This window comes from Salvia splendens, chromosome 10 (assembly GCF_004379255.2).
Source record: "Salvia splendens isolate huo1 chromosome 10, SspV2, whole genome shotgun sequence".
Classification (NCBI taxonomy): domain Eukaryota; kingdom Viridiplantae; phylum Streptophyta; class Magnoliopsida; order Lamiales; family Lamiaceae; genus Salvia; species Salvia splendens.
Window position 1 is genome coordinate 6,263,306 of NC_056041.1, and position 23,690 is coordinate 6,286,995.

General features: G+C 34.0%; 3 protein-coding genes and 1 non-coding gene across 7 annotated transcripts; 1 reads left to right on the forward strand and 3 right to left on the reverse strand.

Moving 5' to 3' along the window:
• Positions 1-993: 993 nt before the first annotated feature.
• Positions 994-2,540, reverse strand: LOC121751255 (acyl-CoA-binding domain-containing protein 1-like). 3 transcript variants are annotated; one of them, XM_042145969.1, is made up of 5 exons: positions 2,470-2,540; positions 1,914-2,381; positions 1,722-1,797; positions 1,497-1,602; positions 994-1,399 (listed from the first exon to the last, which is right to left on the reverse strand). In XM_042145969.1, the coding sequence occupies exons 2-5, from the start codon at positions 2,362-2,364 to the stop codon at positions 1,274-1,276; spliced, it is 759 nt and encodes a 252-aa protein (XP_042001903.1). In that variant the 5' UTR covers positions 2,365-2,381; positions 2,470-2,540; the 3' UTR covers positions 994-1,273. The 3 variants fall into 3 exon arrangements, with proteins under 3 accessions (XP_042001903.1, XP_042001902.1, XP_042001904.1); XM_042145968.1 differs by lacking the exon at positions 2,470-2,540 and having other exon boundaries at positions 1,914-2,451; XM_042145970.1 differs by lacking the exons at positions 1,722-1,797; positions 2,470-2,540 and having other exon boundaries at positions 1,914-2,451.
• A 110-nt stretch (positions 2,541-2,650) lies between these two features.
• TRNAG-CCC lies at positions 2,651-2,721 on the reverse strand. Its single transcript has one exon. It is a non-coding gene; the product is annotated as a tRNA-Gly (tRNA).
• Positions 2,722-6,535: 3,814 nt separating this feature from the next.
• LOC121752465 (pentatricopeptide repeat-containing protein At4g04370-like) lies at positions 6,536-10,451 on the forward strand. The gene is made up of 2 exons (XM_042147553.1): positions 6,536-9,120; positions 9,802-10,451. Exon 1 carries the CDS (start codon positions 6,730-6,732, stop codon positions 9,007-9,009), a length of 2,280 nt encoding a protein of 759 aa, XP_042003487.1. The 5' UTR covers positions 6,536-6,729; the 3' UTR covers positions 9,010-9,120; positions 9,802-10,451.
• A 257-nt stretch (positions 10,452-10,708) lies between these two features.
• Positions 10,709-15,436, reverse strand: LOC121750323 (WD repeat-containing protein 44-like). Of its 2 annotated transcripts, none has more exons than XM_042144840.1 (8): positions 15,113-15,436; positions 13,456-14,631; positions 13,281-13,371; positions 13,022-13,179; positions 12,888-12,939; positions 12,454-12,533; positions 12,269-12,365; positions 10,709-12,110 (listed from the first exon to the last, which is right to left on the reverse strand). In XM_042144840.1, exons 2-8 carry the CDS (start codon positions 14,539-14,541, stop codon positions 11,608-11,610), a joined length of 2,067 nt encoding a protein of 688 aa, XP_042000774.1. In that variant the 5' UTR covers positions 14,542-14,631; positions 15,113-15,436; the 3' UTR covers positions 10,709-11,607. The 2 variants fall into 2 exon arrangements, with proteins under 2 accessions (XP_042000774.1, XP_042000775.1); XM_042144841.1 differs by having other exon boundaries at positions 15,092-15,436.
• Positions 15,437-23,690: the final 8,254 nt, after the last annotated feature.

Below are 23,690 nucleotides of genomic sequence, written 5' to 3' on the forward strand. Positions count from 1 at the left end.
GTGTTGATTAGTTGTTTAACAATTTTCTGTCTAATGTTCTCTTTTATCTCATTTTATTTGCATTTTCTATTCTACTATTTTCAATCAGAATTACAATATTTAATTAATATATTACAATTAATTAAGTGTTTTCTTATTAAATGATCTCTCATTATATTTAAAATACTAATTAAATTGGAATACTAAAAAATAAATCTCAAATTTACGACCTAAAATAAAAGGCGTGAATAACATGGGAGCACATCTTTTTTTTCTTTATTTTGGAGAGGCTGTCCTTCTAAGTTCTAACATTTTATACATTTCCCTTGTTTAAAAAAAGGTTATGACTAGAAGAGTTATTCTAATTCATTGTAGTAGTTTTTAATTAGATGAGTGTTGATGGGTAAATTGTCATTTAAGTCACAATTTTTGGTTGATTTCTGATCAATCCATAACGTATAAGACTAGCTAATTAAATCACAACTTTTGTACATTTCTCAATTGTCCTATATAATTAAATTTTAATGAAATTTGTTGTAACTCATAAGAAACTAGTCATGTTTATATAGGAGCACATCCTTATTTTAGTCACATTCTATTCTTTTTCTTTCTTTTTTTACTATGATGGGTCTGTTATGACTTGTGACCAACTCATAAGAAATTGGTACACCGTGAAGCCGGGCGACAACTCTAGACTAGATTCGATGGAGTGATGAATAAAAGAACTAACAAACAGATTAATGTCCAGACTCCATGCCAACTACCTCAAACTCTATCTAATCTGGTTCGAAGAGGAGTGATGGAAAAATATGCAGGGTGAAAGTATGGTTGTAACTCAGACTTGACGGGACGATAAGAAGTTAGATCCATGATTCAAAATCGCCACAGAAGTATGCAGTATTAGTTGAATTCAACAGAGCATAAATATATTTGAAGTAAAATGTAACACAGGCAAGAAAAAATGGCAACATAAACGTGAAACAAATTTCAATAACATCTTTAGAGTCAAGGAATTGAATGAACCATTAAGGTGTTTGATTCCAAAAAAAGATATAGCCAGTCAGCCACAGAAAAGATGCCCATGCCCTTGTGGGTGGATAGGATAGAGTGAGAGACAAGTCTTGCAATAAGATCTCAAAAAGCTAGCATTTAATGTTCTTCAACAACCATATCTAGTATTATCCTTGTTTATACTGGGATAAACTATAGTTAGATATAAAAGATTATGTCACAGAAATCAAGAAACATGTAGACAATACAGAGGATATGATGGAGGACATGGAAGTATAGAACATTAAATGAAATAGTTAGAATACCCACAAGTCACTTCCTGATTCCTCTTCATAAGCAAATGTACTAAAAACAGGCACCCGGCACCTCCCATAGATGTATCGCTGGTACTTTCATCTCTCTTCTTATGCTGCAATATGAAGCATATGAATGCCAACAACAATGGTCAAGATGAGAATTATTGAACTCGGAGTTCATAAAATTGAGTTAAGTGAATCTAGTCTCACATTGGCAAGGCCAGAAGCCCAAGTGGGATATAACTCCGAAACAATGTCAATGTACTTCTCCATTGCTTCTTCACGAGGCATAGCACCCAATTTCTTCCATGCTTGCCTTGCACACAAAAAGACATAGGAGTATATTTCAATGACGTCAGCCACAATATCTCCAATCCCAAAAGTCAGAGAATTAGAGAAAACCAGCAAAAAAAATTGAAGTAAAAAGCCATATACCACTGTAATTTTCTAACTTCAGGCTTCATATTAAAGAATAACATGTTTCTGAAACGAATATATCCTAATCCCGCAACTGCCAAACAACAATTACAAATTAAAACACACATATTACAATCTCCAAGATATCAATAATAAATGAAAAATGACTCGATCAGGAATAAAAATTGTAGCCAAATGAATATTACGCACGAGCAGTCATTTTTAAGGCCGAAGGCTGGGGAGCGGAACACGGTCCCTCGATCGCAATCTTATACAAGCTATAGAGCTGAAGCTGGACATCGTTGGACGCCTTCACGGCCGCCCTATCTGCAGCCGTGGCCGCAATAAACGCAGTGGCGACACTGAAGATCTTATCCAACTCGGTACTCTCAACGCCCTCCCAATCGTCATCACTATCACTATGATCACTAGTCACCACGCTTTCATTCCCCGTTACCCCATCTCCGGGGATCAAGGGTTCATTCTCATCCCAAAAATCTGCGGCTTTCTCTTGAGCTTCGGGTTCCGATGAATCATCGCGCGTGATCCTCAGATTCTCGTCGCGGAAGGAGAGTATAACGGAGAATAGCTTCGCGAGGAGGTAGGAGAAGGTTAGTAGCCCCAACAACACCGATTGAAAGAATTGGTGCCAGTCCGCCATCAATTCCCGATCAACGGCTGAAATAAACAGACACTGATCCAAATCAAAACAGTTACAAATCGGCTGTGCGCTTTGGTAAATGAAGGATTTGCGAGAAAATAAAACCTATAAACAGCGGAACTGGAATTTCTGGGATTTATGCTTTTTTCCCGAGTGCAAAAAATGCAGTGAAAAATTAAGCGGCAAAACCTTCCATCTTGAAAAAACAAGGCACATTAAAAAAATCAAAGAAAAATGTACAAAGGCACATTAAAAAAATAAAAGTAAAATGTACAAAAGAAAAAGATGCGCATCCAGGGAATCGAACCCTGGTCAGTACCGTGGGAGGGTACTATGATACCACTACACCAGATGCGCTATATTTATTATACCTTCATGTAACTTTACAAATCTCTTTCGATATTGTGTACAGAGATTATGATAGTGAAATAGCACGGTTTATAATGTAATACTCACCATGTCTCCAAAGAATATGCACTTTTGGATCGGCACGGGTTTTAATGTAAAATTGGTAAAATAAGAAAGAGGTAGAGAGCAAAAAGTAAATAAAGTATTATTAGTGTATAATGGGTCTCACCTCATTAGAGATAAAAGACTTTCTAAAATTAGAAAGTGCATATTCTTGTGGGACGGATTAAAAAGGAAATAGTGCATATTCTTGAAGGACGGAGGAAGTAGATGCTTATAACAAGTGAAAAATAACAATAATTATATGGTTCTAAAATCAACATTTCAAGTAAGATCAATTTGTGATGTGTTATGTGGAAATATGTTTTTAATTGTCTCCAAACATGTTTAAAAAGAAAGAAGATTAGATAGGTGCTCGTGCTTCTAAAACATGTTTCCATTTTTTTAGCATAATTAATTATGAGATCAATGGAACTTATGAGATTAGACATAGACTACATGGTAGAGACAATACAACGATCACCTTTGATACTTAATCATGAATTCTAATAATTACGATTTAAGTCTCGGCCCTTATATATAACTTATCGTCGATAATTATGTTCAACGATGAGTAAAGATTCAAACATTGAAGTCGAAGAAGATCTCACTTCGCAAAGTACTCCTATAAAGTCGACAATATCGTAAATGCACTACTGATCAAGCAATACTCCACGATACTAACATGAAATACGATTGTTATAGTTGTTTGATTTACTTCAGAGCAAAGCAATTAAGTTAGTGAATGGTTTTCAATTTACTAATGATTTTTTTTAACTATATATATACAATGTAATTTAAAAATATATAATAGTTTGAATCATTTACTTATAATTTGTAAAACACTTCAAATTAAAAAATATATTTATAATAAGTACGAAATACTATAAAATAAATAATTAAGTTAAGTTGTGGTGTGATATACATAATTTAATTTGAAATATGGATCATTAAAGTTGTGCCATGATATAAAATTTGAAAATAAATAATCATGTGATCGTGTCATGTCATGGGTTATCATTTATCAATACTTTAAATAGGAAATAAGTAGAAAGAAAGAAGGAGATATAATTAACGATATCAGAAATAAATTCCAATTAAAAAACTATTTTTGGCAATTCCCATTTCTCTAAATCATCCACAATTCAACCGATCGATCACCAATCCAAAATTCAAAGAATCAATGGAGAATGAGGACGAGAACGGGTCGTACTACGAAAGAGTCGATTGCCTCGCGCGGTGGGTCGGCATGGGCGTCGCGGCTGCGTTCTTCGCCTCCCTCGAGCGCTGCTCCTGCGTCAACCTAACCACCTTCGACACCGACGACGACGACGACGAAGCGGAGGAGGAGGCTAAAGATCGCCCCCTCGTGCTCGCCTCCTACCCTTCCTTCAGATCCACCACTTCTTCTTTCGCCGCCCCCAATAATCCCGTTGTTGATTTGAAAAATCCTCCCACGCCCGTTGAGAATCTGCCGGTCTGATCGCCTCGCCGATGAACATGATCGGTAAGAGATTGCATTTTGTTCTGCGATGTACTGTATTTGGGTATTTTGTTCTTATTCATTTTAATTTGGAATTTATTGCGGAAATTAGACAAATATTTGTTGATTGAGGAAGTGGATTTGTTACTGACCATATCTGTTATCAAATTATGATCGTACACATATTTGTATGTGATCAATTCCTAGAGTTACTTTTCAGCTGAAAGATTAAATGTCTAATAGTTTATGATTTCCGGTTGCTATAAAAATTTGAGCAATTAAGCTAATGGAGTTTTTGCTTGTTCATTCAGATTAGATCATATAGTTATCGATGGTATTTCTAGATGTCTTTTTCAAGGTGTCTACTTCATCCTGTTTTGAGGAAATGAGATTAAAAGATATAAAAGGGGAGAAAACATAAGTAGGTGCTTAAAATATCGTTAATCTAAGAAATCATAAAGTTTAACAGTGTTTTATGTTTGGCTAATAAAATGCTTGGTTGCAATTCAGATCATGATAGATACAATATGCAACTTGTAATTGATATTCATTAATTGAGCCCATTAACATTTTACCATACACTAAATAGGATCTGGGTATAAGGATAGATTTTGAAGTAGTAATATGTTTTTAGCCCATTCACATTTACATGGTTGCTAGAGTTCTTAACCCGGCAGCGACCATATTTAGATTCTCATGTTCTCTTAAATTGTACTCCATACAAGATTGATGGAGCGAAGGAGCAAACACTTTATTTAGTGCAGACTGTGCTGAATGAGGTGCATTAAACACTTGGCATAGTATATCAACGAAGGTGATGAAGGTGACCTTTAATTTCCAAGAAAGTAGAGATTGTTTTTTCGGAAGGAATATAAGTTCAAAATTTGACTTCTCTTAATAGCTACTTGAGTTTCTTGGAATGCCTTGCATTTGTTTGCGGGGAAGTACACTACTCCTATCTAAAGTATTAGTGTCTACTGTCTACTTATACTATACATGGTTGATATGTCAAATGCCCATGATCGTTGAACCTACCTGCACTACCGGGAATCAATTTTTGTTTTAGTTTATTAATGAAGTTCCAACGTGTGGATCTCTCCAGTGACCATGCGTGAAACATGAAAATCTGCTAAACCAAATAAAAGATTGTTGGTTTGCTTCAGGAATATACTAATTTTTATTAATGATACGGATGCCACATCAGTAAATTTGTCGCTTAGTGTATAAGTGTTATCTAGTTCTTTTCTAAAGCTTATTCTGTGAGGTTGTTAGACCAACCATGCATTCTGATGTTTCTGTATGAGAACAACTTTGATCTTCGTTAGCTTGTATAGATCATTCCTGGGTGCTTGCTGATCAATCTATTTAATCTTTACGACTAACATATGAACAAAATAGGAGATATGATCGATGTGGATCAGTGGGGTGGGTTCTTTACCTTTTTTTACTTCTTTGTTTTTGTTTTTTTGTCTTGGATCTGGTTTCTGGTAATAAGATAGATGTCTGAAGTCATTTTTACATTTGAATCCAGGTTATCTTGGTTAGGCAGTATATTTTTGTGGAGCTCGAAAGTCTGGAGGCTGGACATCTTGTGAAGCCCGACAAAAGCCGGTGTTTGCGGTGGATGTTTTTACTCTTGCACTTGAATAATAGTAGTAGTATTTTACAACTTGGTTTCACATAATGTCACATGGGCAAAATAGCTCTTTTACAGCTCCATGGTTCCATCTTTCTCAATCATCTTATATTTTGAGATACATTAATCTCAGCGTCTTGTTGTCTTGTGTGAGAATATATAAAGATGTTAAAATGCCTAATAAGTAGTACTCTATGACATTTCACTTCAGTTTGCCGTGTGATTTTTGCTAGTTTTTAATTTTGTAGTATCTTTTTTATTTTTTGTAACAAAAGCTAAACATAGTAAGCATATGAGTGTCTCTCAGGCTCTTTAGCAATGTTTTCGGAAAATCAAGAGATCGTGTAAACGAAAATTTGTTAGAGATATTTACTCATTAAATTAACAAAGATGCCAAGGATTGAATGAAAAACTGTTATTAGGAAATATTTTTTGCGTTGAAATCGTACTATTATTTAATGGTTGTGTATCGTATTCGACCAATGAATATGTTAATTAGCAGTATATTAATTAAATTTGACAGAAGATCAATTATCTAATTAAAAACTTGAAGTTTCACAATTAATTATACTAGTTAATTAACCTATTCTAGCAAAAGGCATTATTGTTCGATTACATAATCTTGTTTTTCTTTGTAATTTTATGATGTGCAAAACGTATGAATCTATATTTACAAAATAAAATAATACCGATACTATAATCAAATCAAATGAATTGAGATGTCACTCTATGCTCTCACATTTGATTTATAAATTTCCCAATATAAATTGTTAAAATTGGCGGATTAAATATTGGAGTGATGAAGAAGCTGAAACTGAGGTGCCTCCAGCCTCCGACGCCATCAGCGCCACCCCTAACCGCTGCCGGAGCCACCACCGCAAAGCCCTTCAATGCCGCCATTACCCGCCTATCCGCCGAGGGCTTCCACCGCGAAGTCATCTCCACCTTCTCCTCCATGCTCGAATCCCCCAACACTAATCCAGACGCCTTCACTTACCCTTCCGTGCTCAAGGCATGCTCCTCGCTCGGCCTCTTCTCTCTCGGCCTCCATCTCCACCAACACATCACCGTCAATGGCTTCTCGTCCGACGCTTATATCTCCTCTTCACTTATCAATTTCTACGCCAAATTCAAGAACATTAACTATGCACAAAAGGTGTTTGATAGGATGCCTCACAGAAACATTGTCCCATGGACCAGCATTATTTGGTGTTATTCTCACGCTGGTGACATTAAAGATGCATTTACTTTGTATAACGCTATGCAATATGAAGGTATCGCGCCTAGCCCGGTCGCCATTTTGAATCTGCTCTCTGGGGCTTCAGGGATCGAACATGCCCGTATTCTGCATGCCTGCATTGTCAAACATGGTTATATTTGTGACTTGGCTTTGATGAATTGTTTACTGAGTGCTTATTCCAAGTGCGAGAGAGTTGAAGATGCTAGCGAGTTGTTTGAGTCGTTGGATGGAAAAGATATTGTTTCTTGGAATAGTTTGATTAATGCTTTTACGGTGGTAGGAGATTTTACGAAAGTCCTATATTTATATTCCCAAATGAGGTTAAATTGCTTAGAGCCGGATCAGAAGACTTTTGGATCATTGGTATCTGCTTTAGCAAAAGAGGGCAGTCATGATGTGGGAAGAGTTGTGCATGGTCAGATAATTACGTCTGGATTTGAATTAGACAAGCATGTCGGAACATCGCTTGTGCATTTTTATTTCAGATGCAGGAATGTGGATGATGCATTTCAAGTTTTTGAGCGAGCAGGGAATAAAGATGTAATATTTTGGACGGCCATGATTTCCGGGCTTGTACAGAATGATTCTGCAGACTATGCGTTAAGAGTGTTCCGAAAAATGTTGCTTGTAGGAATGAGGCCATCCTCTGCAACCATGGCTAGTGTTACTGCAGCTTGTGCATTACTGGATTCTATTAATCATGGAAAATCAATACATTGCTACATTTTACGGCAGCAAATGGCTGTGGATATTGCTCTACAGAATTCTCTTGTTAGTTTGTATGCAAAATGTGGCCTTTTAGAGCAAAGTTTTACTGTTTTTAGCATGATGGATGAAAGGAATGTTGTCTCCTGGAATGCAGTTGTTACTGGTTATGCACAAAACGGATATTTAAATAAAGCATTGTTTATGTTTTATGAAATGAGGGCAGCTAACCAACAACCTGATTCTATAACTGTAGTTTCTCTTCTCCAAGCTTGTGCTTCCATTGGGGCATATCATCAGGGGAAGTTGATTCACAACTATGTCCTCAGGAGTTGTCTTGGACCATGTATCCGGATAAGTACAGCCTTAGTTGATATGTATGCCAAATGTGGCAACCTAGATTGTGCAAGAAAATGTTTTGACATAATGCCAGAGCACGATAGTGTTTCCTGGACTGCTATTATTGCAGGATATGGTAGTCATGGTGAAGGGGAGGCTGCCTTGAAAATATTCTCGGAGTTTTTGCAAAGTGGGCGTGCACTTAATGATGTCATCTTTTTATCTGTCCTCTATGCCTGTAATCATAATGGGCTGGTTGATAGTGGCATGAGATTTTTTGAGTCAATGACGCATGACCATAAGATCGAACCAAAGATTGAACACCTTGCATGCATTGTTGATCTTCTTTGCCGAGCTGGTAGGGTACATGATGCATATAACTTCTATAGGAAGATGTTTTCCAAACCCGTGATTGATGTCCTAGGCATACTACTTGACGCTTGCCGGAATAATGATGATGAAGTGCTTGGGCATGCCATTGCTGAGGAAATTTCTGAGTTTGAGCATGCAGATGCTGGTAAGTATGTGCAGTTGGCTCAGAGTTTTGCTTCAATGGACATGTGGGATGGAGTGGGAGAAGCTTGGGTTCAAATGAAATCTCGTGGTCTAAGGAAAGCTCCGGCATGGAGTATCATTGAATTGCATGGTACAATCACCCGATTTTTCATGCAACATAGCTCTCATCCAGAAAATAACACAATTGTCTTTATATTGAGAAATCTGACTGATAATATGAAGAGACTGGCATTAACTTCAGAATATGAAGATCTCTCTTCCTATATTGAGGTCATTTGAGAAATTGAGCTGCTGTTTCTGTATCTGCTCTTATGACTTATCTCTTATGGAGATCCAGACCTGGCTCGCATGAAACGCTCGGCAACTTACTTTCCCATATGGATGAAACAGGTGATACTAGTATTTAACTTCCTTCAGCCTGGTGTTCAAGAAATTATATCCATTTCTTCTCCTAAATTATTTTTGCATTACGAGCTGAGATTTGGTGCATCTGGGCGTGCTTTAGATAAAACATCAATTTAGAGGAAGGCTTGAAAGACCAGTTATAAAATAATGGTTGGTTTGGGTAAAACTTTTGAAAATAACTGCTTTTATCAAGTTTATAGTATTATTTTCTAAACGTTCAATGTTGATTATATAGACTTTGGTTGTGTTATTGTTCACTGTAGAAGTTGCAGTGGGGATTGATTTCTGCTTATTGAATTATTGTATAGCTGATACTAATATTTTAGAACTGTAGTTCAACCAAAATATGACTGGATAATACGAATGACATCATTGTTTCGTGCTCTACAAAAGTATTGGTTTTTGTTATGCAGAAGAAATGGTACGAAATTTGTACTAGGAGTAGTATTTTATATTTCCTGACAATTGTGTATCCTTGCTACAGTCTAACCTTGATGAAATATAGTTTACAATCTCCAACCTTGTATTGCATTAATGTATCAGATATGATTGGAATTCAAGGACATTGAATTTCATGATTCCTTACATTACTTGAGGTCCACATGAATGTGGATAAATTAGATTTTGCTCCATCTCGTGTCTTTAACGATTTCTCAATTATGGCAGGAAGTTCAGTTGATCTGCCAGAGGCTCAAGATGGCCATGCTAGAGCAGGAAGACATACTCTTATTGCTGTGGCTCTTCTTGTTGCATCTGCTACTTCTATAAAAAATGCGAGATCCGTCTCCCTACATGATACCGCAATGCAGTCCTGTGTATTCATGCTAAATTGCAGCAGTTATGTTGATTAGATTGGTGCTTGTTTGCTTGCTAAGATTTTGAACAGATGCACTATGAACAAGAGATCAAGATCAAGATCAGGATCAGGATATAATGCAGGCCGGATTCAGCCATCATTTTATGATTACCTGCTGGGTGTGCTCGTCTGGTACTTATTCGATTTGGATGCACTTATGCACGTAATCCTTAATAACTAGAGGGAGAATGATGCATATCTAACAAATGCTTTCCCACAAAGCTTTACTGAGGATACATGGACAACCTCATCAGAAATACTCCATATGACACCAATCTTGATCTGCTGAGTTTGGGTTGTTCTTAATGTTATTTAAATTAGTCTGGGACTTCATAAGCATTGAGGTTGCAAATAAGGGTAGGCATTACCTCAAGCATAAATTTTATGAAGCCCATTAATTTAAATATACTCTGCTTATTCTTCTTATTGATTGTGCAGACTTTAGATATTGTTCCACTAACTTACAATCTATCTCGGCTACTATTTCACTGTTCTATATCTGTTTGAAAAAATATTACTAGCATTTTCTTGTAGTGATTCCAATTATTAATTGATACAGATTGAGATATAACACTGCTAAGTGCTAACACTATCATAGTAAGAATAACAAGAAACTTCCATAGTAGTACTATATTTCTAGGCATGAGAAAGAAGAAAGAACATACAAAACGCTGCAAATACTGTAATAAACTAAACTACATCCGTTGAAGCTAACAATTGTAGTAGCTGGAATAAATATACACGCGGAAATATTGTATTTACATCAAATGTCACCATAAACATCAAAACTTTTTCTCCTTTCCTTTTTTTTAAACTATAAACTCCCTCAATTTTACACTCGTAATAAAATCATCTCAAATCTCAATATCCCAAATGTTGCAGCATTGACCTCCGGCTGTCGAGCCAGCCTCCGGGAGACACATCTTACAGTCTCCGAGGACTAGCCCTAAGCTCACATAGCGGGCAAAGTGAATGCAGTTAGCCTAAGAAATGGATGCTTTATAATTCCTTAACTATTTTCCATCAAGAATCAAAATGGCAGACAAATGAAAACTCAATAATGCAGCCACAAAGAAACCATTCCCCACTACTTCTCCTACGACAAAGTCCAGCCACCAGCCCCAGTCCCTCCTCAAGCGCAGTCCCACCACGAATAAAACGTATGGAACAGACTATACACGGTCCCATGGGCACCTCCATAATGCATGTCAATCTCAAGCAGTGATCGCTTCTTTCTCGTGGTTTCTCAGATGGACCAGCAGATAAAGATCCACCGAGATTTTAAAAAATGAAAGAATCATTGATACAATTAAGCCCAGAAACAAAATGATGGGGTCCGTATAGCAAACCTCAGCTCTCTCAAGAATTTGAACATTTGACTTAGCCAGCTGTCATTGCTCGTCTGGTCTCGAATGAATGCATGCATCTGAACAAGCCCAATGATTCACAATTGTGGAATACCCCCAAAATCCGTAGCAATTTAATGGATAGGGCATGCTTGCCAGCCCCTCGTGCAATGAATTTGCATGCACATACGAAAAAAGGGGAATATCGTTAACAGAAGGCACCTTTCAAAGGATATCATATCCAGTTTGGAGCACTGGTGTTGCCTTATGTTAAAGTTGTACTGGCAGACCATAATTGTGGAATGACCTAATCCGTCCGTCCCAAGTGGCGGTGACAATAACCATGCCCCAAGCATGAGAAGTCGACGAACTCTGGAAAGAAGTCCTGAAAAGCTTGTACTCAGACTTGCTCATGGAATATCTTATGGCTAGGGGACTTGGCTTGGGAAGCTTTTCCTCGGGCCATGTTGCTGAGCCCTTGGAGTCGATTGGAAACTCTTGGCTTAGTGAGAAGCCAGGGGATGAAAAGAATGGCAACGGATTAACTGAGCTGTCAAGGTGCGAATTAGATTTCATGCCAGGCCACGTGATAGCAACGGAGGCATCAGCTGAGAAGTATTCAAATGACCTAACAAGTTTTGGTTGTGAGAAAGCCGAATCTCCATCCCCATTGTAGCTCCAAATATAAACATTTGAATCCTCGCAGGCTGATACAATATGCTTTCCACTTGGAGTAAACAAGGCAGAAAGCTGGTTCCCTGCATTGCGGAGGCCTGGCCACAAGGAAATCGGCTAGTAAATTAAGGAGATTTGGGAAACTGGTCAAAGATAATTTTCTGCCAAAATCAGGAGTTAAGTAAAAAAACAGGTAACACCTGAATCTATACATAACTTGTAACCACAAAATACGAAAAATGAATCGAGTATATACCTTTGTATTTTTCTATCACATTTAACGCTCCATCAACAATTCTGACGTGTGAGTCAGCAGAAGTAACCAAGAATTTCGTTGGGTTTTGTGGTAAGAACTGCATCGTTGTAAATGACTATTTAAAAAAAATAAAACACACTAATAATCTAGTAGGTAAAGTCAGTTATTCGGAAGTCGGAACTAACCTGAAAGCCAATTATCCTTTTGCACGACGACTTTTTCTTACCGGCTAAACACATCTGTCCCTCCAACTGGAAGAGACTATCTGATCAAAGCAACAAAAGAAATTAATGTCCTGCGGAATACATGTAATGTAATATTTACAGAGACATTGAACTTCAAAATCATTTTACTTCAATATCACAAAAGGTTCACAAAAACCAGATAAATCAACCTTCAAATGTTAAAAAGCTAGCAAACTAGAAACTATATTTATTAGTCCCTAAGTCGAAAACTTATCACTGAAAGGAAAAGGTCATAAACCTATTAAGAATTATTGGAGTTGAAACTAGACAGATAATCACTGAATAATGACATTTACAAGATTAGAAAACAGATAAATAGAAATTAATGACAATCCTAGATCAGAGGAAAGTTTGAGTATTCCATAAAAACTTACCAGATATACTGAAGAGGTGACAGGTCCCCGTAATACAACCAATAATCCCTCCCTGTATAACAAGAAAATCCAAATTCATTACAAATATGCCATATGAGATCTAAAGTTGTTTATAAGCAGGGTAGTAAAGTGACCTGTGCATCAGGGCGATATGAAACAGCAGTGACTATGTCCTTCGTTTCTGCCCAGTCAATAACTTTAGAGCTGCTGATACTCCACATTCGGACCTTCCCATCTATTGAACCACTGATGAAGAGATTGTCATTGACAGGGTTAAACTGAATGCATGTCACTGCACAGCATTACATGGGGTCTTTAGCCAAGGAAATCAGTAACAAGAAATCAGATTTAGTCTAAAATTTTCATTTCATAAAGGAATACATGCGTTTTTACCGTAATCTGTATGGTTGAAGACCTTGAGACAATGATCAACCCCGACCTTCCACAACCGAACAGTTTTATCAACCGATGATGAAAGCAGGCACTGCAAGCAAACATGTAAGACTACTTATTCCCATTTAACCAAAAAAATTTGTATCATTAACAATTTTGCAAATATTACACCTACATTATTCTTTGACCATGAAATATCCAAGATCTCCCCACTGTGTCCTTTGAAAACATGCAACGGCTCCTCTGAAATACAAAAAACCTTTTGAGGGAAGACAATGCAGGCCGAGTCTGATGTCTGTCTCAGCCCAATAGATTTACCAAATCTATCTTTTTCTGCTATGCGAGGTGCTAATTCAGAAAGATGGTTCACTGAGAAGTACACACACGAAGGATCTGCATCCAGTATTTCAACTGTTGCTGGTCTATTATCTTCCACCACTTGCCATATTCTCACAATCTTGTCTTCACCGGCACTTGCTAGGTACTGCCCATCAAGGCTGAATTTCATCGCCAATATTAAACCCTGATGGGCTTGAATATCTTGTCCTGTGAAGAGTCCTGAGAGTTCTTTTAGCTTTTTCCGACTATGTTGAACCTTGACCCTACAGTTCTTTTTCCCCCGAGCATGGCTATCTTTAACACTCACACTCATCATACAACTCATGGAGCGCAATCTACTCAAACACCTATTCCTCAATCTATCAATGAATGTAGGTGCACCACGATTACCCTCCTTAGCAATTTGCTGGACCAAGGGAGGGGATTGAGACTCAAATTTTCCAGCTGATTTAAACTGGTTCAACCCACCAGTCCAAACCTCTCCTAGCCTGACATTTTGCATCGCCCTAAATTCAGTTCCCCCATTACAAGTCCTATTGACATCATTAGAACCGACTCGACAAGGCATATCCAAATCATCAGCATTCCAACTAGACAACGAAGAGACACTGGAACAGGAATTATCTTCTACACCTGAAGTTCCCAACACAGCCTCGACGTCCTCCCCAATTCTGCAAATATCGCCACCATTGCCGATTTCACAGGCATCCGTGGAATTTTCCCCTTCGGATGCATCGGGGTCCAACATCCATCTAATGAATTTGCTACGGCGATCCCTAACACTCAGAGGAATGCTAGTCCACAACTCATATTCCTGGTGTTCAGATGATGAGATATTAGAAAGCACATCAGGCTCTTGCACAATGTGCTCGAGGGCGTCAAAAAACAGCGACTCTTCGCCCTCGTCGCTGCAGCTATCCATGGTTTTTCAAGTTCAAGCCATAGAAAGAGAGGGAAACCCCCCTCGTTTTGAAAACCTGGGCAATGTGCTTATTGCTTTCCAATATATAACCTTTTAAACAAACAGAGAGAAGAAACACAGATTAAGTGATAAAAAATTTAACCGAGTAAACAAATACACCAGCACCACAACCAAGGCTTTCAGCAAAACTAGAAAACAATATTAAAATAGAAACACCACAACAGCAAGAACATAAAACAATTACTATACAAAGTGATAACTAAACATGTGAAAACATAAACAATAGATCCAACATGGGTCCCAAACAACACACATTGTAACTAGCCTTTCCACATCAATAGCGCACACAGCAGTACCAAATAAAATAATGAAAAAAAAATCAAACTTTACATCAAGAAAAAACACAGAGACCCAGACACATTCAACCCAAAAACCGAAAACCCATCACCAAAAACAAGACATTTCAAACCCCAAACAACGAATTATCACAACAAAGGCGAATTAAACAAATATCACCAAGTAAACCACATCATTTGCAATGAAAACTCACAGAAATGAAAGGTTTGCTCACATGGGTTTGATTCAGATTTATGAGATCGAATTGGAAGTGGTAATAGATGGATCGAGGGGTTTGTTTCCTCTCTCTACAAAGTAGAAAGAGAGCAACAGAGCAAACTGCCCATTAAAGAAAATAGGTATTCGAGAAAATCATAGCTCATTTACAATCAAAGGGGGCCAAAAAAAGGGGGTGAAAAAAAAACTAACAATGGAAAATAGAAATTGGAAAAGGCAGAAATTCCTTGATATCTGTGGTCTGTGGATGGATGGACCGAGAAACGAGATTTTATGCTTCGTTTGTGTGTAACAGTGCGTGTGATAAACAGTATCTTCTGCAATTATGCCCAAATTAATTTGCTCACAATATTCTTCCCATTTCATTATTTATGCAATATTTCCTTTCTTAGCAATTTATTAGAAAAGTTAAAAAGTGATATACAAATATATGTTCCATTATTTAATAGTAGTATTATTAAAAGGGTAAAAATATGTTAAAAAGGAAACCAGACATGTTGCATAGGATCCATGGTTAAAACCTTCAAATAACAATTAACAACTAAACATACATTTAGTAAAGTTGAAGTGATATAAATGAATTTAAGGAATCCACTATTTAAAATTGATTGATTATGTTAAAAAAAAAAGAGAAACGTGTCAGGTGATCTAATTAAGAATGTGTGTAATGAATAATAATAGGACTAATGGAGTAATACAGATAGGTAGATTAGTATTTTCCACATTCGATTGTTTTCAGAAAAAAAAAACAGATAATCTAATGTGAGAATTTGTTTAAAATAGTACTACTATTAATTTTCGTCGGGGGAAAAGACAAAAAAGATTGATGAAAATGTGGAAGCGGTTTTCCTTCCTTTGCAAATTTAATGATAAGAAATTGCAAATCTGAAAAAATAAATATTAGGGGTGATTTGTTTGTAACCATACTTGAATTCAGATTGGATTGGCTATGTACCTCAATAAAATATTCTGTAGTTTGCTATGTCTTTTTATTAATATTTGCATCTCGCTCAAAATAGCATATATTGAGATATATGTCGATTATATATGGTGGAAAAAGTAGTAGAAAATTTGAAATTATTTGGGTCGTTTGATGAAAGATATTCTCAATTAATTAGTCTATCCTTTCCTTTCTCTACATATTCGCCTTAATTAAAGTGTATAAAATTTAAATTTGGTTTTAATACAGAAAACGGTAGTAATATTTCATTTGGGATTGACGTGATATGAATAGTAATTATTGGTATAATATCTAAAAAAATCCATCTAATATAGAGGGCAAGATCTCACTAAATCTATCAATAATTAAGATAAAACTTTGGAAATCTTTTAATCCGCAATTAATATGGTGTGCTCTTAATCCGAATTTAAATACAATAATTTACATACTACGTGAAAGATATATACCGCCAACCAGAAAGCTTAATCTTACTATAAATTTTGAAGTTTTAATATTAAACACTCAAAATTGTGTTTACTCAGGGGGGTTATGTGTAAAAGGTTTGAAGGATTAATATATGTATAATGACACTCATGATTAAAATTTAAGCACAAAACACCATTGACGAGTCACGTTCACAAGATTTTCCTAATTGTCACGGCTTAATTGTAAATATTCCCCCATATGAAAGTCAAAATAGTTATGCATGCAAAATGGAAACTTTCTATGCTTAATTTTTTCATATCAATTCAAAGCTTTCAAATTGCGACATTTCCCAAAATAATTCAACATTGTTGCAAGTCTCTCCTTTTTAATTAATTCAAAATAATTTTATGGCTATTTACCAAAAGAAAACGTTATGTGAGGACTGAGGAATAATAAATTCACGAATAGTATAAAGAAATCGTAATATCTTGAAGCTAAGAATGCCAATCCTCAATTAGTCAAAATTCTATCTATTGTTTTTACTATTAACTTTTTAATTGTTTATTTAAAAATCCGTCGAACTATCAATTTACATTAGCATAATTAACTTTGTAAATTTAATAAAAATTTAAGCTCAATTTATTTATTTATTCATTCATTTTATTATAAAAAATAAATAAAACGAACATTGGTTTTTATGTAATTTATAAAATAATGACGTTAATAAAAATAAATAAGGTATTATAAATAAACTAAATTTAGAATAAAGAATTGCTATCATTTCTCATGTGTATAAGCATAAAGATTTAACAATTGTGTAAAGTATTTTTAAGAAAAAACACACTAATCTTAACGTAATTAATAATAACAATAAGGGGAATGAGAGTGCCATGTTTGACCATAATTATCACAAGAGGCTCGATAAGCTAAAAGAGGAAATATCTTTTCAAATACTCAAAAAGTTCATCTTTCTCGGTCTAATTTGAAGGCTACCAAACAAAAATAAGACTTGTTTTAATTGATTAATTTGACAATTAAAGTATTAATCCCAAGAAGAAATTAATATTCGTCAAAACTTTTGAAGGAATTTTTGAATAAATTTTGGCTGCTCTTTGATGAATTTTCTGGACCAAAACAATCAAACACACTGTACTTTTTAGGATGATAATAACTCAAACGCAATAAAATAAAATAAGTAAGATTTTTCCCCATTTTCCCCTATTCTCTTAATTCTTAGTCGCCTTATTTGTATGAAAATACACAAAATTTTAATTTTTTTTACTCCCAAACTTCTATTTTTAGAATCTAACAAAGAATTTGTCTGAGTTGCATTGGAACTACTATACATTAAGAATTTTTTTAATATCACAGTCTATTTACTTTTATATTAGTATCTGATTATTAGGATAATATCATACTGTATAGTTTGTTGACTTGCAATATTTAGCAATAAATACTCTAATTACACAGCATTCTATAATAGTAATAGTTTGAATTATTCACAGTACAAATCATCAATTAATAATGAGGCACAAAAAATGTGGGACAAAAGTTTCGAACCGTCCAATTATGTATAGTCAGTTACCACTATTTCTTGAGTGAGTCTGTAAAAATTGTACTAACATTTAACTTAATGTTTATTTTTTTTATGTTACATTCCATTTAATGTCGTTTTCTATACACAGCTCCACATCTATTATTTTTCATATAAAGTCAATGGGGGCGAGTATGATTTCGAAATGATGAAATGACTTTTATAGTTAGTCCACAGATAAATAACAAAACAAATATGGATATTTTATGCAACTAATAGTAACCTTTTTATTTCGAATCATCATGACATGCATGTCTCATTATAGTTAAGAAGATATATAGGCTGAATTCCCTATATTCTTACTTTATACTATATATCTTCTGATACAAGTTACATTTCATTTCACACTATTTTAAAAAGTGATATATATATATATAGTTTTGTTAAATGAAGAAATGATATAATTGGCGAGAGAATGAAGGTTAGTTTTTGCCGAAGGAGAAAATATGTCACATACTTTTGAACGTCCTAATACAAAATATGCATAATTTATCTAGAGATGTATTCATTTTAATTTGTACTATTTCATTTTCTCGATATTTGCATGAAGTGGGATTAAGTTGAAATGAAACTTAAATGAGTATCTTAAAACAAATTCAAGTCGCTCGAAGTGTATACCTAAACCATGATTTGATGGTTAAGTGTGTGGACATAATTATCAATTAAGAACTCAAAGCCTGATTATGGTGTGACGCATTCACGCATGTTTGTCTAATTAAGTTTATGTGGGAAGAAGGTTAACTAAAGTCAAAAGCGATTATTGTACTTTGTCTCTAATTTAATTTAAACTATTATACTTTGATGCTTTCACCATAATCATATTAAACCAACACTTTTTTATCGGTTATTTCCTATTATTTCCGACCGAATTATCTAATACGAGTGATGTAATAGACAAACTCCCAACAAGCTCAAACGCAATTAATTAAGGTCATGTGAACAAAATATTCAGTAGTAGTACTGATTTTCTTACTTTTTTCTTGATATCCACAGTTACCGTACGTCGTGTTAATTGTATAGTTAAATTTCTAAAAAATAATAGTATTATTGATTTTTTACTCAAGAATAAATGTAATAATTATTTATATTATAGTACTATATAATACCCTTATATATAGTGCCTTTTATTTTGAGCTACAAAATTAAGAGACAAACCATGTTAACTTATTTTGGATTCCTTAGCTGGAATTATGCCAGAGGAAATAATTACAAAATAAATAACAACAGGGCACCAACCATCATTATATTTGATCATTGATCTACCAATAATTGAAAAATGATCATTCATTTTACGAAAATTCTACTTTATCACGGTTTGCCAACATCAATTAGCTTTAGGTTTCTTAAGGAAAATAGATATTTGGGTGTAATTAAATAGATCACATTTACATATTTTTGGCATTTTAATCAATTCCAATTTCATAAATAGTATACCTTTTGCGTGATTATTTTCGTTTAGTCCACATTATCACTTTTTTTAATTGACATGTATAAATAGTACATAAGTTCCAATCTAATTTATTCTCTTATTTATTTGATGCCGTAGAAAGCGATGCTCACATTTTGATGATAATTAGTTACATGATGAATTATTTGTCTTTTAATTTTAAATATAGTCAATGGTTCACTTACAAAACAAAACTCGCACATCAAATATAATGGAAAAAAGGTTGTTGTCAACGTCAGAAGACAGATTGATGCGGGACAATAGCTATCGCTAGCAATGGAAAGCATATTGAGTTAGTACTATAGCGATTGACACTGGTAATAATTCTAAAATACTACCGAATTTACTTGGATTTTTCGATGCTCGTGAACCTACAGACCTATAAGCATACACATATTTACGAAATTATATAGTACTCCCTCCGTCTCATAATAGATGGCATGCTTGGATAATGGCATATAATTTTAGAAAATGTTGTTTTGTGTGCTAGACGGAAAGAGAAAATAATAGGAGTATATTTATAATATTAATGTGAGAGTTTTTACCTAAAAAAAGAAATATGACATTTTTATGGGAAGAACTAAAAATAAAGTGAGACATTTATTATAGAGTAAAGGCCAAAATTGGTTCTGAACATATAGCCATTTTACGATTTTGGTCCTAAACATTATCTTTTGGATTTTTTGGTCCTGCACATATGGACATTTGATCATTTTGGTCCTCCGTCAATATTTCCGTTAAAAACTAACGGTCAACATTATCTTTTGGATTTTTTGGTCCTGCACATATGGACATTTGATCATTTTGGTCCTGCACATGTGGAATTTTGATCATTTTGGTCCTCCGTCAACATTTTCGTTAAAAACTAACGGTCAACGGCCGATTTTTGACTAAAACAATGGGTTGGGTCGGGTCGTGTTTGGGTCGGGTTTGGGTTATACGTTAAGAAAAAAATAAAATTTTCTTAAAATCTAAGCATAATATTTTCGTTAAAATCTAAGCATAATATTCTTAAAAAATTAATTAATATTTTTAATTAATAAAATTAAAGTATAGTATTTTTTAATTAATTTTTTCATGAATTTGAAGAAAATATTATGCTTAGATTTTATTAAAAATAATTTTTTAATTATTTAATTTTATTATATAGATTGAATATTAATATACTTTAATTTTATTATTTTGATTAAAAAATGATTATTTTAATTTGATAATTTTTTATTTTATTGTGTAATATCATGTTTAAATCGTATAATAACATCATGTTTTAGTCGTTATAATATTTTTAATCAACAAAAATAACTAAAAATTAAAGTTTTATAATTTTTTAATTAAAAAAAAATAATTATTTTTTTTCTTAACGTGTAACCCAAACCCGACCCAAACACGACCCGACCCAACCCATTGTTTTAGTCAAAAATCGGCCGTTGACCGTTAGTTTTTAACGAAAATATTGACGGAGGACCAAAATGATCAAAATTCCATATGTGCAGGACCAAAATGATCAAATATCCATATGTGCAGGACCAAAAAATCCAAAAGATAATGTTGACCGTTAGTTTTTAACGAAAATGTTGACGGGGGACCAAAATGATCAAATTTCCATATGTGCAGGACCAAAATGATCAAATGTCCATATGTGCAGGACCAAAAAATCCAAAAGATAATGTTTAGGACCAAAATCGTAAAATGACTATATGTTCAGGACCAATTTTGGCCTTTACTCTTTATTATATTAGACCGATAAAGTACTCCCTCCGTCCCGCACTACTTGCACTTATTTCCTTTCTGGGCGTCCCAAGTTATTTGCACTCTTTCCATTTTTAGTAACAATTTATACATACAACCGTAATTGTTGACTTTGTCTATCACTCATTCCTTAATCTCCGTGCCCAAAAGGAAATGTGTGAGTAGTGCGGGACGGAGGGAGTATATATTTTCAGGTCACCATTAAAAGATATTGTTTATAAACTATAGAAAGTTGAGAATGTGAAAATCACCTGACATGTTTCTTTTTCAGATTACAAATAAAAAAGTTTGGGAACATATTTAATAATCATGTACGGCCTTTGATGTGACACAAACCCTTTTGTTTTAATGAGGGCGAGATTTGACACATTTTTATAATATCAAAAAATATAAAATAAAAGAAATTTGACAATATTAAAAAGAAGAGTCAATTACAAAAATGGTCCTTGGACTATGGGTTTATCTTGGTCATAGTCCATAGACTTTAAATATATCATCAGACAACCCTGAACTAAGAGTTTATCTCAAAATTGGTCTTTTTGACCTTTTTCATCTGAAAATACCCTTTTGGGTGCTAGGCAATTTGGTCTTTTTACACTTTTAACTATTTAAATTTGATATTATTTTAGTGATGTACTAAATATGATATTATTTCAAAATTATCATTCTTCTTTCCTTTTGTCATCCTTCATTTGGTTTATTTATTTCAATATTAGATTTAATTTTATAAATTAAATTTAAAATTTTTAAATATCAATAATTTTTTTAATTAAAACTATTAATTCATGGACATTATAAATATTGATTAACACTATTAATTTTTGTTATTTAATATAATATTCAGCTAAATTGAAGAAGTACATAAAAATAATATTAATCATGATAGAAATATAAGAGCTATTCTATTTAGACTTCATTCGGTTGTTATAATTGCTTGTGATAAAATAATTTAAGAATTAACAAAATTTTATCGATATTTAAAATCTAACTATAAAATTTAATTTTATAAAATTAAATCTATTATTAAAATAAAGAAACAAAGTGGAGGATGAAAAAAGAGAAGAAAAATGGTAATTTTGAAATAATATCTATTTAGTACATCACTGAAATAATATCAGATTTAAAAAGTTAAAAGTTTAAAAAGACCAAATTGTCCAGCACCCCAAAAGGGCATTTTCAGGTGGAAAAAAAGCAAAATGACCAATTTTAAGATAAACCCTTAGTCCAGGGTTGTTTGGCGATATTTTTAAAGTCCATAGTTGTTTGGCGAGATAAACCCATAGTCTAGAGACCATTTTTGTAGTTTACTCTAAAAAGAATAGACAGCCAATATTGAATTTCAGCCACGACATTATTATTAGGAAGAAAGGCTAGTCAATATTCATATACACCAATATCTTCTTGTTTTTTTTTCAATGGATACAGAGGAATTCGATGAAATTTAAAAATTACAAGAATGTGAGAATATTAACGCATGTGTGTTGCATAATTTGCATCCATCAATTAACGAGATGAATTATTATAGATTTTAACAATTAAATATCTGGAAATAGTTTTTTCGTTCATATGCATCTTAATTTTGGTTGTACCAGTATCATTTTTTTGTCTATTTGATTTCGTATTAATTATGATCATATGAAGCTTAGGGAAATTAATATCTCTCCCTTAGCAAGTGAGAGTCAACAAAAAAAAATCAAATTAAACCACAAGAAAACGATAGCAACACACACAGACATACTTGTGTGTGCATAAGAAAAATCCACCAGCTAGCACGTGTTAATTATTTATTAATTCTACTATTACCTCTCACAGTGTAAATTATCATGAGTAATTTAAAATTAATCATTTATTAATTACTGTATTTGGTTCTATGTAGAATTTCCCTACCAATGTATTCTATACTATTATATGTTTGCGCTAATGTCAGCCATATGTATATATGTAGAATTACCACAAACGCCTCTACAAGAAAATGACTTCGCCGCATCTAATTTTTTCTAAATTTAATTTATATCTCTAATGTAATTTGCAATCTATTAGTACTAATTTGCATTGAGTGTAACGACCACACACGGAAAAAAAAAACTTGCCATATACCATTACACTATAAAATCACAATTACTAGTACTATTATTCCACGTTAAGTGCATTATTTCTCAATCACATCATGACTCTCATGATTGGTTATAAAATAACGAATTACAATTTCAAGTTAAATAAATACAAACAGAAACCATATTTATGGCCTCTACAAAACCCCAGTTACAAATTTTCAAATCAAGAATAATTATTGGAGAAATAATTGTAGCAGAAATAGTTAGTAGGGAATGTATGTTTTAATCATTCATATTCACCAACTACTTGATGCGTGCAACGATTTTTCCCCTCAAATAAAGGGAACAAATGCCATTTTCTGCCTC